The sequence below is a fragment of the Lithobates pipiens genome, unplaced genomic scaffold (assembly GCF_037356315.1).
Source record: "Lithobates pipiens isolate NorthernLeopardFrog02 unplaced genomic scaffold, aLitPip1_a1.2 Scaffold_22, whole genome shotgun sequence".
Taxonomy (NCBI): Eukaryota; Metazoa; Chordata; class Amphibia; order Anura; family Ranidae; genus Lithobates; species Lithobates pipiens.
The window spans coordinates 227,384,552-227,404,825 of record NW_027507784.1 but is presented as its reverse complement, the minus strand read 5'-3'; the positions used below and the strand labels follow the sequence as shown (position 1 = coordinate 227,404,825).

At 43.0% G+C, this 20,274-nt stretch overlaps 1 protein-coding gene across 6 annotated transcripts in view; it reads right to left on the bottom strand.

Annotated features, from left to right (window-relative positions):
* Positions 1-20,274, bottom strand: part of NTAN1 (N-terminal asparagine amidase) — a 413,363-nt gene that overhangs the window by 255,648 nt on the left and 137,441 nt on the right. For all 6 annotated transcript variants that reach the window (XM_077448900.1, XM_077448897.1, XM_077448896.1 and 3 more), the window contains one exon: positions 12,425-12,530. In XM_077448900.1, the coding sequence (XP_077305026.1) occupies positions 12,425-12,530 (106 nt within the window). The remainder of the gene's footprint in view (positions 1-12,424; positions 12,531-20,274) is intronic.

Below are 20,274 nucleotides of genomic sequence, written 5' to 3'. Positions count from 1 at the left end.
TGAGGAAGGCTAGAGACAGACGACAGTTGCTGTTCCAAGGCACAGAAGTGAAGATTTTCCAGGACCTGTCTCCCGTGACACTACAAAACAGGAGAGATCTGCGCCCCCTTTTGGAGGTTTTGCGCCGCAAAGGCATTCCCTACAAATGGAGATTCCCTTTTGGACTCTCAGCATCTGTTTCCGGTCGCACTGCCATTTTGCGAGTTCCAGAAGAACTGAGCAGGTTCTGCGATGCATTGCAGTTGCCCCCGGTGGAGCTACCTGATTGGTACAAAGCTTTTTGGTCCACTCATCTCCGCAGATCTGACTCGATGGACACCATCCCAGAGAGAGATGATTTCCATATCAGAAGGCGCAGATCTTCGTCACCGGACCCGCTTCAGCAGAGAGATCGCGGAGACAGGGCCTACAATAGCCCCACTGCCTCACCGGCTCACAGGCGAGCGCGACCAGATGACCCCTAAACTCAGCGCCATTTTCATTCTTCCAGTCAGCAGGATCGTGTGCCTTGGTCTGTCCTGCTAGAGACTCTCATTTGCCTCTGTCACTTCTTAGTAGATCTTCCCTCACCCCCTCCCGAATTGGAGGGCCGGAGAGTCACAGTCATTGATTCACTCACTCGTTTGCCCCCAAATTTTTCTTTTTCTGTTTTTGTGTTTTTTGCCTTTCTCAGTGGGGTATCTTACCCCCCCCCCCCCCAAACCAAAGTTTCCCACGAGACTACAGCTGTTTGCCAGTTTTTACCTAACCTGACCTGTTGCCATTTTCAGTTGACGATTGTTGAGCAAGTTATTCAGGTTGGGGAGTTCGCGGATCGTTTAAGTCCGCATACGTCAAGGCTGCATATATCTAGCCAAGGGACCCCTTTTTTTTTTTTTTTTTTTTTGTACCTCCACCTCCCGCCAACTTGTAGAGGACGTCTCCTGCAAGTATTCATGCGATTTGATATCACGGACCATTGTTTCTTGTATGGGATAGGCAGCAGAGTACTTCCTGCCTATTTTAAACTGCTTTGATGACTATGTGGGGGCGGGAGGAGGGGGGGAAGGGATGGGAAACTGGACCGCTATGTGTCCGGTTCAGTATAGGATAGCACATAGAGTTATCAGGACGAGGGGGACTGTTAGCTGCAGGTTAGCTATTGTATTTTACATTTACGGCCTTATTTTCTGCATAAGCAGCAATGTTCCGAGGCGTTGTGCTGTTTTTTGGCCCCCTAGTGTTGTTTTGTTTTATTTTTATTTTCCTCTTGTTGCTGTTTCACTGTTCTGTTTTTCACAGGCTACGTAGTCATGGTGGTGCAACCTATCATTTTGTCCCCTCTTGCTTAGTATAGCAAGCTCCTGCTAAACCTACAGACGCCTTCCAAGGACTCCCGCTGGACCGAAACTGAAAGGACTTCTTCTCGGACGACCTTCCACGCACTCGCACAACAGACGGTCTCTCTGACTGTTGACCCATTCCGGACTTACCACACTAGGTCAGGGTAAGGTAGCTGTGCTACACATCCCTCCGGCTCTCTTTCTTCTTTGTTCCCTTTTTTCTCCTTCTTTCTCTCCTATTCTTCCTGCCTTTGTCTTCCCCTCTATCCCCCTCCCCACTCTCTCGCCTATACCCCTTTGCCTCTTCCCCCCCACATACTTCTCTCCGGCCTCCCCTGAACCGCACGCCACTTCGCAAGGGGCGGCTCTCCTTACTAGCGCTGGGCTTACACCTTACACCTAACTATCCGCGCCCCTTCCCACCTGACTTTGAGGAGCCCGAACTGCTGATCACAGGGCCTAGCCACATTTTCACAAGCGCCCCCGCACAATTTACTTTACGCAACCATGTCTAACCTGACTCCTACACTAGGCCCCGCTACTCTAAAAATCTGGTCTCAAAATGTGAAGGGCCTTAACATCCCCGAAAAACGTAGCCAGGTCCTTAACCTTTTATCCAAGCAGAAAGTAGATATAGCATTTCTACAGGAAACGCACTTCCGTACTGGACAGGTCCCTAACCTTCTAAACCGAAAATTTTCTACGGCTTACCATTCTACAAACCCCTCTGCAAAAACTAAGGGTGTCTCAATCCTCATCGCTAAGAACATCCCATGGCAGTGGGAGGATTCACTTATAGACCCTGATGGCAGATTTGTCTTTTTGAAGGGAACCATTCATAATAAACCAGTTACATTAGCGAGCATATACAGCCCTAATACGGCGCAGGTTAGTTTCTTCCGAAAGGTCGTTGACCTTCTTACGAACTTCCAGGCGGGAATGACGATTCTGGGCGGTGACTTTAATGTGGTACTCCAACCCCTCCTAGACTCATCGTCGGGTACGTCCTCCATTCCCTATAGATCTCTACGACAGATCAGGACCTTACTACAAGCTCTTACTTTACACGATGCTTGGCGCACTCTACACCCTACCACAAAAGACTACACCTTTTTTTCTGCACCACACAATCGGTACTCCAGGTTAGATTACCTTTTCATTTCTCAAAGAGACCTCCCTCTTCTCCAATCAGCGAGGATCGAACCACTCCTTTTTGCAGATCACAACCCGATCTCCATGCTCCTTACATTCCCGATTCAAAATAGGGCCACGAAAATCTGGCGCTTGGACGCTTCCCTCCTTTCCTCTGAGACAGATCTAAATGCTATTTCCTCAAGCCTAACTCATTATTTCCAAGAAAATACCACACCCGGGATCTCCCCTATTACGATCTGGGAAGCCCATAAGTGCACTATAAGGGGGAAGTTTATAGAACTTGCTGCACTGCGGAAAAAAGCGAACCAAGCCCATATCTCTGAATTAGTCCACAAAATCCAACAGCTCGAACGAGCCCACAAACGCTCGTTAGCTCAGGCCACACTTCAAGACTTGACTGACACGAGAAAGCTTCTACAGGAAGCGTTGAACCGTAAATCCCACCGTAAGTTTATTCTTAACCAGAAACTGTTCTACGAACAGGGCAATAAAAATGGCAGACTTCTGGCCCAAGCCATTCGCACTAAGCGCCTGTCCACTACAGTTCACACCATTAAGGATCCAGGGGGCACGGCACACACATCACCGGAGGGAATAGCATCTCAATTTGAATCTTACTATAAAAGCCTCTACAACTTACAAAACCCAACGTTGACTCTTTCGTCCCAAAAACACAGGGAAATGCTCCTTACGAACTTTTTGGAAAAATACAGCCCTGGAAAGATTTCTAGTGAACTAGCCTCTGAGTTAGATAATCCCATCTCAGAGCTGGAGCTCAAGCAGGCCATCAAGCAATTAAAACCGGGCAAAAGTCTGGGGCCGGATGGTCTGTCTGCCCCCTATTATAAAGCTTTCACTGAGATCCTCACTACACCCTTTCTGCGGGCCTTTAATTCCCTTAGTAACTCAGAACCACCATTCCATCGGCTTCTAGATGCACACATCACGGTCATCCCCAAACCAGGGAAGGACACTTCATCGGTCACCAGTTATAGACCCATTTCTCTACTCAATTCCGACATCAAGCTCTTCGCCAAAATATTAGCCAATCGCCTACTCCCAATCCTCCCCTCTCTTATCGGCAAATATCAGGCGGGCTTTGTCCCTGGCAGGGAGGCCAGGGATAATACTACCAAAGCCATTAACCTTCACCACTGGCTCACATCCCGTAATGAAAGGGTTTTTTTCCTGTCACTGGATGCTGAGAAGGCATTTGACAGGTTGGCCTGGGATTATTTAGCTTCGGTACTCCGACACCTAGGTCTACCCAACAGACTGCTGACCTTGATCCTGTCCCTCTATACCACTCCCACTGCATCCATAAGGGTCAATGGCCACCTGTCAAATGCCTTCGACATCCGAAATGGAACAAGACAGGGATGCCCTCTATCCCCGATTCTATTTATCTTGACGCTCGAGCCTCTCCTTCGGCGCTTACATTCCAATGAAGATATTCGGGGAATTCAGGTAGCAGGACACACTCATAAATTAGCGGCATTCGCGGACGACATCCTTTTGTTCCTCAGTGAGCCGCTAACGTCTATCCCTAATTTGCTCAAGGACTTTGAAGCCTTTGGCAAACTATCCAACTTGAAAATCAATTTTTCAAAGTCCAATGCTTTAAACATCACTTTACCTACCGAAATAGTATCACAATGTCAAACAGCGTTCCCTTTCTCATGGAAACAGGGCGCTATCACTTATCTAGGAATTCAACTTCCCAAGCATTTGTCCAACTTATACTCTAATAATTTCCTCCCGCTGTCACGCTCCATTACTGAAGATCTACGACGCTGGGACAAACCCCACTTCTCCTGGTTTGGCAGAGCAGCCATTCTCAAGATGAATGTGCTCCCCAGAGTCTTATATCTTCTACAGACAATTCCCATTCAACTCCCTGCCTCCTTTTTCGTGCTCCTCAAACGTGCGTTCACACACTTTTTATGGAAACATAAACGCCCGAGAATCAGTTATAATCAACTTACCAGCCCTAAAACCGCAGGAGGTATAGGTCTCACGGATCTTAAACTGTATTCCCTTGCCTGCCAAATGGTCAGAATCTTTGACTGGTCAGCTCATGGGTCAGATAAGGACTGGGTCTCCATAGAAAATGCTCTCTCGAACATCCCTGTCAAGCACACGCCCTGGATCCCCCCTTCCTCTGTACCCAAGGCCCTGAAAAGCCATCCGCTAGTGCACGCTACCCTGCTTAACTTTAAGGAAGCATGTAAAAAATTTAAGGTCTCATCTAATCCGGGGCCCCTCACGCCTATTCGGCTTAACCCCGCGTTCCCCCCAGGCATGTCTGTAAACTTCCTTAAAAATAACTGGCCACATGCAGAACTGTTGGCGCATCAGTTTTACCAAAATGGGGAGATCCTGGATTACTCGACTCTTCCGACAGATGGGAATATTCCCCCTGTTCCCAAATGGTCTTACTTCCAAATACGCCATTTCCTTAGAAAAGTTCACAGAGAGGCTGATCTCTCTAGACAGCTGACGCCTTTTGAGACTCTCTGCTCTCAAGCCGCGCCCAAGCGCCACCTAATTTCGGAGGTCCACTCGCTCCTCTCCCAGCCAGCATCTTCGAAACATTGGAAAGCATGTCTAGCTTGGGAAAGGGATCTGCAAATGGAGTTCTCAGAAGAAGATTGGGAAAAAATTTATATCATTACGCACAAAGGTTCTCTGAACGTACATACCCAAGAAAACAATTTTAAACTTATTTCTAGATGGTATCGAACACCGGCTTTAATCAACAAATATAACTCTGAGATCCCTAACAAATGCTGGAGGTGCTCTGATACTGACGGATCCCTACTACACATATGGTGGTCGTGTCCCCGTATCCAGAATTTCTGGATCCGGGTGCATGGAATAGCTAGCTCCATTACTGACAGCCCTATTGATTTTACAGCAGCCCACATGCTCCTACACCACACTCCAATCCCAAACCGCTCCTATATGCACTCACTAGGCTTGCACTTACTCAACGCTGCCAAATTGTGCATCCCCATCCATTGGGGATCTCCCACTGTTCCCTCCACCTCTGACTGGTTAAAAAGGGTGGCTAAAATAGCTGAAATGGAGGAACTCATTTACATTGCCAAAGACTCACCGCACAAATTCGCACAGATCTGGGATAAATGGACAACTTTTCAAAGCTGTCACCCCTTGAGCTTAGGGGCTAATCAGACTAGTCTCCCACTTAGCGGGCGACCACTTGTCTAAATTGGGTAACCCTATCTGCCTCGAACCACCCCGATCGCGCGGTCCCGGGATGCGTAGGCCAGCCCGCTTTATCGTCTTTCCCCCTCATTCTGCACACAGACACTTGGGGGAGCCCGGAGAGAAATCCCTCCTCCCTAACCGGGGCTCCTTCTCCCTATCCCCCCATCCCCTTCTTTTTTGTCCTCCCTTTCATACCTGTTCTTTCCTTCTTTCATTTGACTTGACTACCCCCCTGTATGGGGTTTAGACTTTTGACGCAGACACCCATCCCGAGAACGGTTGACGACTTCCCACTGACTATGTGAACCCCTCCCCAGCCCCTTGCGCCTCTCTTCTGGCTGCTGTTTTACCACCCTCTCTCGACTTCACTCCACTACTCACTGGGGTTATGGACCGATTGCCATGGGAGACTGATTATCCCCGTGTTGAGCAATGTTGTAACTGAACTGCGACCCCCTTACCGCTTCCTGTGCTTGCATTCGTGGTGAGGAAAAGGAAAGGAGTAGAGACGTAGGGGACATAACATCGTGTTTAGTTTTAATAGGAGATGCTGGGTAGGACCCACCTCTGCTCTCCAATATGAAACATTGTCCGGTTTGACTGTTCACATGTTTTATCTATGCCATTGTTTTTGTCTGTGATACCAACTTGTACTTTTCTCATTTTGTACATCAAGTCTTGCCTGTTGTACCTCTTTCTTTGAAAATAAATAAATATTTTATGGAAAAAAAAATAAAAAATACCATCTATCCAACACTATGGTTAGGATGGAATCTGATAAAACAGTAAGGTCAAGCTCACATTCCACTTTACGGAATAAGTCAGTATTTAACCCTCCAAATGTAGACTCTAAACACATAGAAGTCTTTAAAAATATGGTTAGTAAGGACCTGGAAACTGAGGATTCGTAAAGTTCAAGACCCAGTGTCTATCAAGAAGGGTATTGAATCTTTGTCTGCACGTAAGGATTTGGTGATACGTCCTGCTGACAAGGGAGGGGGTTTGGTTGTGCTGAGTAAATCATATTATAACAAATGAGATGGAGAATTTACAGCAAGATCATAATACTTATGTGAAACGTAACCATGACCCCATGATGGAATTTAAAAATTACATTCCGTGATAGCTCGAAGTAAACATATTGGTGTCTTGAATCACAAAGTATTATTATATCTTGATCCCCTTTTTTGCCGTACTCCGGTAATTTACTTCCTTCCGAAAATACATAAGGATAGCATTAATCCGCCTGGCCGTCCGATTGTAAACGGGATTGACTCAGTCTCATCGAGACTGGGTCAGTATATCAATTTTTTTCTTCAACCTATGGTAGTCAAGACTAGATCTTTTCTAAAAGACACGAAACATGTAATTCAAATTTTAGAAGCCCTCACAATCTCTCCATCCAGTTTTCTTACTACTGCAAATGTGAGCTCCTTATATACTATTATTAGCAATGAGGATGCTCTGACTGCAGTAAAATGGGCATTTGGTTCATCAGATCTGTCAAGGAGGCATAAGAATTTTATTTTGGACTGCTTGGAGTTCTGCCTATCTAAGAATTATTTTTGGTATGTCAGACAGTTTTATTTACAAACAAGAGGTGATGCTATGGGGGCTCGTTTGGCTCCAAGTGTCGCCAATTTATTTATGGCGAACTGGGAGGAAGACGTTATTTTTAAAAACAGACCCCCTGATCTGTTATCGACACTATATCAATGATATCGTTATGATTTGGGAGGGAGAAAAATCTAATTTGGAATGCTTTATGGAGAGATTAAATTGTAACAACAGAAACATAGTTCTATCTTGGAATGTAAGTGTAAATCAGATAATTTAAAAAAAAAAAAAAAAAAAAAAAACAATTATCTGATTTACACTTACATTCCAAGATAGAACTATGTTTTTGTTGTTATGTTTTTTTTTTTTTTTTTTTTTAGATTTAGATATCTCTAAAGATGGGCATAATATTAAAATGATCAATCATTTCAAACCTACTGACCGTAATGCATACATCCCCCTGGGGAGCTGCCACCACAATCAGTGGCTGTGCAATATCCCAAAGGAACAATTTGTACATATAAGACATAATTGCACGTTCGAAACTGATTATCTATTCCAGATACAGAAATACCAATGGGATTGAGAAAACATCCAATACTAGGGGAGACATTACGAATAACTAAAAGAGTATTCAGGAAAACATCTATTTCAAGAATTCCCAGTCCGCTCCTTCCTATCCTTGGTACCCCAGCATTTCTACCGGGAATGACAGATCCAAAGTTTAAAACAATACAAGATAGAGGTATGAGTAGAATTTGTCATTTCTCGGTAGGCAACCGGTTAATGACTAAAAAAGATATTGAAAAAGGAATGACATTAGGATTAGACCCTTTCAGAATGAGGCAATTAGAAGCCTTTATTAGATCTAAATCAAAGGTATACGTAGAAATAAGGGCATTGACTGAGTTTGAAGAGATCTGTTTGAAAGGAGAGGAACTGAGACATCTGATGTCTTATTTTTATAGTATGTTAATAGAACAGGAGACTTCACAAGATTTGCCCTTTTTACAGGCTTGGGAAAGAGATTTAGGGACTACGTTTTCCCCAGAACAAAAGGATAAGATGCTGTTGTTTAATCAAAAGGCCTCGATGGCAAGCAGATATCAAGAAGGGGGATACAAGATCCTTACTAGGTGGTATAGAACACCAAAAGTGTTACATCAAATTTACCCCCAGATATCAGAGACATGTTGGAGATGTCATGGAGCAGAAGGAACATTATTACATATATTTTGGGAATGTCCAAAAATTAGAGTGTTCTGGGAGATGGTAGCCGATACTATTGTAAGGATTACAGGAATTGACCTGGGAGATAAACCGGCAACTTTTCTGCTGCTGGACATCCCAATGGCAATAGAAAGATTCAAAAATTCTTTGCTGAGACATTTATTGATAGCAGCAAGGGCATGTATCCCGGTTCTGTGGAAAAAAAGCAACCCTCCAGCTAGAGCACAGTGGTTTCAGAGAATTGCAGAAATCCAACAAATGGAAAATTTAACAATGACAATGAGAGATCAAGACGAGAAATATCAGAAGATCTGGGCTCCATATCTAAACTATAGAGAAAGTATGATGTGAAACATTTCGAAATATGATAGAGCAGGCGGGTGGTGGTGGGGGGGGGGGGGGGGGGGGGGGAGTGATTATAGTGAAAATTCAAACTTTTTTTTTTTGTTTGTATATTTATTTATTTATTTATTTTTCTGGGAGGGAAAGGTGAGGGAGGGGGGAGGATGACGTGGAATTGAGGTATGGATTGAAATATTATAAGACTGTTATAGCTGTTAAAGAAGTTGTAGATGTATAACGAAATGTAATGTGAAATCTATGGAAAGAAAAGATGAAAAAATAAAGAATTTATATAGAAACTGATTATCTTTCAAAAGCTTAGGTCTTGTCAACCCGTTTTGCACAGAAAGGGTATGACAATTGTAACATAAAAAAAGATATGGAAGCCGTTCAGAGAATGGATAGGGCCCTATTGGTATCTGATGTTCCCAGAAATAAAACAAATGTCTCTGGTAATATCAGAATGGTGCTGGATTTTAATGTACAGCATAAACAATTTGAAAAAATTGTGAGAAAATATTGGCCTATTCATAAACAGGACAAAATATTGGGACCAGCATTGTCTGAGTTTCCACAATTTGTATACAAAAAAGCTCCGCCTCTTCGAGATAAACTGACCCCTGGGGAAGTGGATCCACCTATACTACATGAGAATAGGATTTTTAACTTTTTAACTGGTTTCTATGCGTGCGGACAATGTCTGCCATGTAGGAAAGCTAAGAGTAACATGAGGAAAAAGAAAGAGTTTATAGTAACTGCGACTAAAAAAAACGTATCATATTAAAGATCTGATCACTTGATCCACGTGATGGAGTGCAAATGCGGCCTTCAATATGTTGGAAGAACCTCGAGACCTTTGCATGTTCGAATAGTAGAACATTTTTAACATAAAAAAGGGAGAGGTTACACATAATGTCTCTAAACATTTTACCATGTTCCGAATTAAAATGATATAAGATTTTTATACTTCACAAAAAAAATCCTAAAAAAAAAAAAAAAAAAAAAAAGAATTCCTGTGATATTTTAAATAATTAAAATTATATTTTTTTGTGAATTTATAATTATAGGATGAAAGTATGTTTTTTAAATACATTTTTTTTTATAGTGTATGGTTTTTTGAGACTGCGATCCCTAGCAATGAATGTTTGTTGACAGATAGGTGCATCCATTTGCCCATTGTTTTCCACTAGGTGGTGGTGTGCTCATTTAGGGTATATATGATGCCTGTGATAATTAATATAACATGATTTGCGAGTAAAGGAGGATTAGAAATGTGAGATGAGTTTGTTTATTTCCCTCTATTTTGTCTCTGCATTTTTAGGTCTCTGCTTTTTCGCTGTGTTGAGGCACTGGTCAGGCACATCCCTCTATATACTGCATGGTGGAGACTCTGCTTTATAGGGTGTAGTCACGCTATGCCTGTGTGATACCTGTCCCCCTTTTTTCCCCACATAGCCCTACAATCGATCTGGAGGGGTGTGGTTATCGCCATAAGGGTGGGAGGGACCGTGCATAACAAGTAGGGGGCTGCCTTACACAGTACTCTGTCGTGTTTTGTATATAATGACACTGCCAGTACTGTGAGGGCGGAAGTGACATGGCTGTTGTCCCGGTCATGTGACTGTGTTGTATCACATGGCCGTGGATCTATCCACTGGCTGCGCTTTGTTTCACTATGCTGGCAATGACGGCGCAGCAAGGCTATTAGTAACTGGCTGAGCGCTAGAGTCACATGACTGTGTTTGGTCAGGTGACTTTATTTTGGTCATGTGAGGGTGTCATATGATGCCGTGGAGCCAAATATACCCAACGTTGGTGGTTTCTTTACAAAGAGTAAAAAGTAAGCAATTTAAATAATCATAGTAAAACTATTGCACTATCCTACATTTCTAGTTTTTGATTATTGCTTAGAGTATAAGGATGTGAAGGATATAAATGATTTGAGAGTTCCGGCTTCTGATTGGTCATTGGGCCTATAGTGAGATCAATCCGGCAGGTGATACTAATCAGGGGGGTTATACATTAGGGAATGGTTGCGAGGGCCTCTATAAACCACTGATGAAGTCCCATTTTAGGAGGATACGCGTACGGGAGGACCCTGGCTTGTCACTGCAACCACCTTATTGCATTTTTATTTGACGGAATTCTTTTGTCCATGGTTACAAACCTACACTAGGCTTTAGTGCTTAGTATGCGAGTAGCTATCCATTTTTAATAAAGATTAGCGTTTTATCCATACGGTCTGCACTATATATAATATATTCTTTTTGATTCTATGATACTGCACTTTGGATATACGAGCTACCATAGATGATACTACAACGCCCATCAGGAAGCTGAGTCAAATCTAACTGGGCTACTGGAATTTTGATGTGGGTCCACTGGAAGTGGCAAACGTCTGCTTGACCTATCTGTTAAATCAGGTGTCTATACTTTGAGGTGAGCGGCTAGGCTGTCTGGTGGTGGAATCACTGAATTTGCTGACACTTTAGAGATACCTACGTGTGCTTGTATCAATACTGAGGAACTCATCACTGCTGTCCGCTGACATTTAAATTTTCGGTTTAAGACTTTCTCTGTTTTGTTTTTCATGTGTTGAGGAATCTTATGGGGATATTCTAGCGTTGCACTGTTTTTGTTATTAAAGGTTATTTCTCCACTAGTCTTGTTGGCCACAAAAACAGCAGCACCATGTTTGAATCAACTCCAGGTCTTTTACTTACCTCCACTGCTGGAAACCTACAAGCAAAAGATTCACTGGAGGAAGCGTTTCAATGAGGCATTAAAGTTGATCTTTACTGTCACTTTAACTAATTTGCTTGGACCAAGCTGGTGCAAATATATATTTTTTCTTACATTAACATGTGGGCCCGCTGAGCCATAGCTACATACAGCATACAGTGTTGTGTTCTAGCTGTGGAATGCAAACTTCCCATACCAACATCCAGAACTAAATTGAGTCTGGCTGAGCGCTGATTCATCCATTCATAAGCAGCTTTGTATTTTTTGAATGAATACAAATCTTCCCCTGATCGGCTGAAGCGGATAAGTGGGCATATGACGTCATGATCTCTGCCTCTGCCAGTCAGAGGAAACTTTGTATTCAGAGAATACAAAGCTGCCTGTGAATAGTTGAGCAGCACTCAGCCTTATTCATTTTGTTTCAAGTGTGAGATGGGAATTTTGCACCCCGCAGCTGTAAAAAAAGTGCTGAATACTGGAACACAGGTGTTGTATACTTACAGTTTATACACCTGTTAGTGTAGGAAATATTTCATTTGGGCCAGCTTTGCCCAAACTATTTAATGGGGACAGTAAAACTAGAGATAATACTTAAATTGTCCTGCTAAAGCTGTACACGTGTGCAATATACTGTGCTAGGTTTAGTCTTCATTAGTAAGGGTAGTCAGTATGCAACTCAGCTAATGCTATACATGATGCTTATGCAGCATGGTTTCTTTCCTCTCTAACACCACAAGGCTCCGTTTTCTTGCCGTACAGATAGTTTTGACTTGTCCATCCAGTTTAACCCAGAGAAAAAAAAAAAAAAATCAGGAATTGCTGCTAGTTTTGCCAGATGAGCTTACCTTCCTTCAGTTGAATTTGGTAGGGAGTTTATTGCTTCTATTATGGATGCTACTTCATTCTCAGTGTCTGTTCCATCACAATGTGCTAAACAAATGGCCCCGCTCCCTATAAAATGTAAATCACAATAACTCCTTTACGTATATTGAAAGGTGTACTGAAATACAATACTCTTAAGTACAACATAAGAGTCAGTAAAATGCTTGTAAACACAATTTTTGGAAATACTTACATTTCAGTAGGAAATCATTTTTTTTTTTTAACACAATCCTTTGGGACCTTTACAAATCACTGCTCAGCATCCTCTAAGTGTAAGTTACCAATAAATAATAAATAAGTTGTACTGATCCCTGCAGGGACCAAAAACAGATTGATTTGGAAGATTATACTTTACTTTATCTGGCCATATTCTGGAGAATATAAACATTGTTAGCTGTATCTGGCCATTGACTTTTGTAGGGTTGTCCCAATACCACTTTTTAAAGTCTGAGTGCAAGTAAATACTTTTTTCAAAGATTACCGACTCTTTTTTTAATGTGGCACTGTGTCAGTAGCTTTTTATTTTATCTTTTAACCTTTAATATATATATATATATATATATATATATATATATATATATATATATATATATATATATATATATATATATATATATATATATATATATATATATATATATATATATACACAATTTATATTTTTTAATGATGCTTTATTTTTGTTATTATTATTATAATTTTACTCTAGAATGTTTATTAGAATGTTTCCTTTCTTTATTGTTGGGAGGGATGGGGGCTTTGGACACCTGCATTTACACGCAGATGAACTTCAATGGCATCCCAGTCTTATGCCGCATACACATCATCGGAATTCTCGTTGGAAAAAGCTCTGATGGTTTTCCCGTCGGAATTCAGCTCAAACTGTCTTTCCCACACACGGTCACACCAAATTCCGACTGCCAAGAACGCGGTGACGTACAACACGTACGAGGGGATTAGAAAAAAGGAAGTTCAATACCTAGTACCCAATAGTTTCCATCTCCGAGTTGAATCTGAGCATGCGTGAGTTTTTGCGCGTCGGAATTGCATACACACGATTGGAATTTCCAATAGAAAGTTTTTCCATCGGGAAAATTGAGAACATGCTATCAAATTTTTGTTGGCGGGAATTTGGGCAGCTAAATTCCGATGGAGCATACACACGGTCACATTATATATGCACACACACACTTGTTTGAGCTTTGGGGTGCACACCCTAATGCAATAGGCTGCGCACGTCTATGATGCCTGCCCATGACATTACAACATTTCTGCAATGTTTATATACTGATAACACACATTGTTGACTGAGGGCCAGTTCACACCATAGAAACGCAGTCCAGATGCGTTAGAGATGCTTTCCTGCATGCATGTTTTTGAGGTGTTTTTGATGCATTCCAGTGTGTTTTTGATGCAGTCCATGCATTTTACCCCCCTCTTTTTCTTAATTACTTCCCTACCGTGCATTGTCATATGATGGTGACAGGAACCCTTTGTCCCTCCAGGCCACCATCATATGACGTCTTACTTTCCGGGCCTCTAGGGGGCTCGCACGCGCTCCCGCCACGTCACTAGGCACCACGATTGACCATGAACACAGCAGGACCATAGATCCATGTCCTGTCAGAGGAGAGGAGACTGATGGTGTGTTCCCAGTACAGAGGAACACTGATCGGTTCCATCCCCTCCCCCTACAGTTAGAATCCCTCCCTAGGATACACAGTTAACCCCTTCCCTGCCAGTCACATTTACACAGTAATCAGTGTATTTTTTATAGCACTGATCACTGTATAAATGTGAATGGTCCCAAAATAGTGTCAAAAGTGTTCGAAGTGTCACCCGCAATATTGCAGTCATGATAAAAATTGCAGATCACCGTCATTACTAGTAAAATAAACAATAAAAATGCCATAAATGTATCCCCTATTTCGTAGACGCTATAACTTTTGCGCAAACCAATCAATATACGCTTATTTCAATTTTTTTTTACCACAAATATGTAGAAGAATACATATCAGCCTAAACTGAGGAAAACATTTCTTTTTTTTTTTAAATGGGATATTTATTATAGCAAAAAGTAAAAAATTGTGTTTTTTTTTTTCAAAACTCTTTTTTTTGTTTATAGCGCAAAAAATAAAAACCGCAGAGGTGATCAAATACCACCAAAAGAAATCTATTTGTGGGGAAAAAAATATCAACATTTCATATGGGTACTGTGTTGCATGATCGCGCAATTGTCAAAGTGTAACAGAGCTGAAAGCTGAAAATTAGTCTGGGCAGGAAGCGGGTGAAAATGACCGGTATTGAAGTGGTTAACCTTAAATGTGTGCTGCAGTGCATTTTTGGTGCATTCCAGTGCATTCCAGTGCATTTTACAGCGTTCCAGTACAGTCCAGTGCAGAAAAAATGCAGCATGTTCTACTTTTTTACTGGAACACACTGGAACTGCAAGCACTGGTGTGAACTATGCCATTGAAAACCATATAAGCTACTTTCCATGCATTTTTGATGCAGAAAAGAAAAACTGGACTGCCTATGGTTTGAACTGCCTTTGAAAGTATTCTTTGGCTTCTTCAATACATAAAACATTTAGATGTAGGGAACAAGGTAACAGGGTGAATCAGACCATATAACTTTTTTTAAGTAGCCCATTTCCCTGGGTACCAGGTTTGTGTTCCTTACCCCTAAAATACGCATTCTCTGTGTGTTAGCTATAGTTACAGTTTTGGTATGCCAACATTTATGGAGATTTTTGGTCATAAAACACACATTTTTGTTGAGAACCTTATAACCCTTGAAACACATTGGAATACCTTTCTAATTACAGATAAACTTATTATGGACATCTACAAGTGATACTTTTTTCCTCTAACCTTCTGTATATTTCAGGAAGGGCTGCTGCCTCCAAAAGGATCCTGCCTACCTAACTTCACACACCATCGACTATAGATTAAAAAACAAAAAAAAACAAAACAAAAAAAAAATACGCCTCAACACTACTACCACACTTTGTTGAGACTGGGCCATAGATGTGTTCATATAATTCTGTGGTAATTTTAGAGACTATTTGTGGTTTCCAACAACTATCCTGTACAGAGTCAATTTCTAAGAAACATAAGAGGGCATCTAAGTGCAGCATTAATATTAATTAATTGGTTAAAAAGGAATAAATATCCACTCATATTTAGTAGGATATAGCAGATATAGTAGATGTGACATTGGGGGATGTCTAGCTCAGTGGTAGATGTGTTTTCAGTGAGTCCAGCCAACAGGAACTTTAGTCTACTTTCAATAAAAGTGGGCTACCATGCCCTTAAACAAAAAGGAAAGTTCATAAATTCATTTGGTTGCCCACCCAGAGGTTCTTATCCCAAAAATAATGAAAAATGCCAATTCACCTGGCTCTTAAGGCTCGCTCAGCCTTGGGCACAGTACCTTGCTGCTCATGGCTTGCACTTCAGGCTTTCATCTGTCTCCTTCAGACCATGCCTTTGCCAACACTGTTCATATAGATAGCAGCCCCTCACTGCTCTGATCCTCAGACTTGGGTCTCTGGCTTCCCCAGTGCACACCTGCACTCTTTGGTCTCCTCTGGAGGGTGGAGCCCAGAACCCTGGTCCTGACTACTATCAGGCCCACACACACCTGAACAATCAGTGTGACGTTGAGTCTCAAAACCAGACCCAGTACTGGGGATTTAATCCCACCCGGATCTCTAAGAAATCCTTGGGCTCCAGGTCCCAAAGTGGACTTTAATAAATAATGAGGAAACTGAAAAGCAAGTTTCCTCCCAAACAAGCAAATACACTGGAGCCCCTCAACCTGCCTGGCTGAAAATCCTGTATTCATACACTGGTAGGGTACCACACTACCACAGGCTATAAAACAAGCAGATCATGTAAATCGAGCCAACACCTGTGGTCACAGGAAACAGGGGAATGGATCCAGATGGCATTCACAGAGTCACTGGCACAAAGTATAGCAAGCAATAATAAGCAAATATTGCAACCAAACTGTCAGAGATCTCACAGCCTGAGAACTTCTGAGTTGACATCAGATACAAGGGGCAAGACTGCTTACTTGGAAGTGGTAATGCAGTTTTCTCAAGCCTACCTACCAGCATGTCCCCCTCTCCCTTTATGCAAACAGTAGCCACTGGAGAACACTGCCCATTGGATGTAACTTAGCCCCATATGCAATACGAGTAATCAGCAAATGGCTGTAATAAGCGAGTATTAGGACATGCAGCATACAGAAAGGTTCTCCCTATCCAACTCTGAGGGCTCTGTTGATAGCTTCCACCAATTTCCCTCAGCTCTTCATGCTTCTGAAGAAGCCAACACTTCAAGGCTGGATGAAATTAGAGGAATAGTGCAAGAGGAGCTCACCACTTGTCAGAAACCATGAAATCAGACCGAGACAGAAGTACAGTTAAATCACACTTGTTTAATAATAAAAGTAAAAAGAACAAATGTCAGCAAAAACAGTCTAAACAGGAACGCAGGAGATAGTTTTTTGTGATGTGACAAAGGCGAAGGCAGAGCTCCTCTTGACTGGACAAAGTAGGCAGGACTCCTCAAAATGACCCCCCCCCCCCCCCCCCCTCAGAGGACCACCAGGCTTGAAGGGAAAACATCTATGGAAATCACGAAGGAGGAGAGGGGCATGTATGTCCGATGCACCAGGTACTGTATGCACCTACGGGAGTCAACAATGGACTGTACTTCATACTCCTCATGGTTCTCAACCTGTACAGGGTGAGGATGTGGCACCAAGGTGGTAAAGCAGTTGCAGACTAAAGGTGTTAATAAGGAAACATGAAATAAATTAGAAATACACATATTAGAAGGAAGGTCTAATGCGTAAGCAACTAGGTTAATCCTGTGAAGAATATGGAAAGGCTCAATAGACCGAGGTGCGAACTTCAGTGAGGGACCCCAAAGTCGAAGGCTGCGAGATGACAGCCAGACCTTATCCCCAACCTGGTAGGAAGGTGCTGGCAGGCGTCTGCAATCAGCATGGAGTCTGTACCTATCATTAGCATGACGCAAAGCCTCTTGGACTTGTGCACAAGTGGAATGAAGACCACGGACATGGTCCTCTAATACAGGACTACTCTGCAGAACAAACGAGTCGGGCAACATGGAAGGTTGGAAACCATAATTCGCCATAAACTGGAACAATTGGGATTCAGGGCAATGTTCTGAGCAAACTCTGCCCACGATAATAGGTCTGACCAGTTGTTATGATGGTCAGAAATATAGCAACATAGGAATTGCTCCAAGGACTGATTGGCTCGTTCTGCAGTCCCATTAGACTGCGGGTGATATGCCGAGGAGAAAGCAAGCTGAAATTTCCAACTGTGTACAAAAGGCTCGCCAGAACCGGGACACAAGCTGACTACCCCTGTCCGAGACAATCACCTTGGGTAGGCCATGTAAGCGAAAGATTACACAAGAAAAAAATGGAGGCCAGTTCCTTAGAAGTGGAATCCAATGACACATCTTTGAGAACCGGTCAACCACCATAAAGAGTGGTGTCTTGGGAGTAGGGTAACTCCACAATGAAATCCATATAGACACGTGGGTCCAGGGCCTCTCTCCATTGGGTATGGATTGTAGGATGCCCACTGGAAGGTGTCGTGGAGTCCTACTCTGTGCACACATGGAACAGGCAGTTATGAAGGCAGCACGTAGACTAGGCCACCAGAATTGTTAGGAAATGGTCCAAATGAGTTCATTCTTCCCAGGGTAGCCAGCTGCCCTGGCAGAATGGCAAGTATGGAGCACGGCAGGACAGAGACTCTTTGGAACAAAGCAGCAGTCACAAGGTTTCTCAGGAGGAGCATGGACCTGAGCAGGAAGAATTTTGTCCACCCAAAGGAGAAGCGAGACTGGTGCAAACCATAGCCGAAATACAAATCAGGAGGAATTACATGAACCAGAACTGACTCCAGCTTGGAAGTGGAGGGAAATTGTCATGACAAGGCATCAGTACTAGGTGAGGATGAGACAATGTAATTGAAACTTGACCAGAAAAGAGCCCATTGCGCCCTTCTCGGAGATAAGTGTTTAGCCTCAGACAAGAATGTGAAATTCTTATGGTCAGCAAGAATGAGAACTGGCACAGTGGTACCTTTGAGATGTCTCCATTCTTTCAGGGCTAAAATGATCACCAACGGCTCTCTTTGACCGATCTCATAATTGCACTCCACAGGTGACAAGGTCTTGGAAACGTAGCCACAAGGATGCATAGTGCTCTCAGAGGTAGGACGTTGAGACAGAAGGGTGAAAAAAAAAAAAAAAAAAAAGTCTCAAAAGCCTCAAGCTCAAGGATAAAAGGTAATGTAGGATCAGGATGTGCCAAAACAGGTGCAGAAACAAAGGCAGCCTTGAGACTCTCAAAGGCCTTAATGGACTCCGGAGACCAACACTGAGTCCTTTCTGGTCATATCAGTCAGTGGCTTGACCAGAGACAAGAAGTTACGAATAAACTTCCAATAATAGTTGGCAAAGCCCAGGAAACACTGCAGAGGATGTAAACCCATGGGTCGGGCCACTGTAGGACTGACAAAAGTTTCTCTGGGTCCATCAAAAAAAAAGCAGTGGAAATGACATGCCCAGGAATTTAACCTGTTCACGACGGAACTCACACTTCTCCAGTTTACAATAGAGATTGTTCTCTCTTAGTTTCTGAAGCACACAAACATCTGTGTGGTGGCTCTTCAGGGACTTGTTAATAAATTCCTGGAAAACTGCAGGGGCGTTACAAAGGCCAAAAGGCTTTACGGGGAACTCATAATGGCCTGTTCTGGTATTAAATGCAGTTTTCCACTCGTCGCCCTCCTTAATCCTCATGAGATTGTATGCCCCTCTCAAATCAAGCTTCATGAAAACTGTTGCTCCCTTGAGGCGGTCAAATAACTCTGTATTCAACGGAATTGGATAGGCATTCTTAATCGTGAAATGATTGGGAGTCCTATAATCAATACAAGGTCTCAGTTCACGGCTCTTCTTCATAAAGAAGAAACCAGTACCAGCAGGAGATGAAACCTCGAGAAAGTCCATCTGCAACATTCTCCTCCATGGCCCTATCTTCCAAGACCGACAAAAGGGTAAACCTGACCATGACAAGGTATGGCACCAGGTTGAAGGTCAATTGCGCAATCATACGGCTGGTGTGGAGGCAAACTACCGGCTTGACCTTTCTGAAAGACATTGCTAAAATCGCAGTACTCCTCCAGCAGGGAGGAGAGGGAAGAGGTGCACAGGACCTTGGCTACCTTCTGGAATCACATCTCATTGCATTGTGGTGACCAGGAGAGAACCTCAGCATGTAGCCAATCAAAAGAGAGGTTGTGCCTCTGTAACCAAGGATAACCAATAACCAGTGGAAACTTAGGTGCAGAAATAACTTGGAATTGGATTATCTCATGGTGAAGAGCCCCTACGGCCTTGGACAATGGAACCGTCTCATGAGTCACATGGGCAGGCTGTAGGGGTCTCCAGTCAAGAGCCTCAATGGCAAGTGGAGTGTCATGCAGCTGCAGCAGAATTGAGTGCTTCAATACAAAGGCGGCATCAATGAACAGGCCTGCAGCCCCAGAGTCGATTAGAGACTTTATCTTGATGGGCGACTCAGCCCAAGAAAGGGTGACTGAAACCAGGGGCTTATCCTTCTGGATAACTGGAGATGAAACAACGCTACCTAAGGTCTGTCTGTGACAGGAACTCAAGATTTGGGCGTTCCCTGGATGGATAGGACAAGACTTCAAAAAGTGACCTGCCTGGCCACAATAAAGGCACAATCTCTC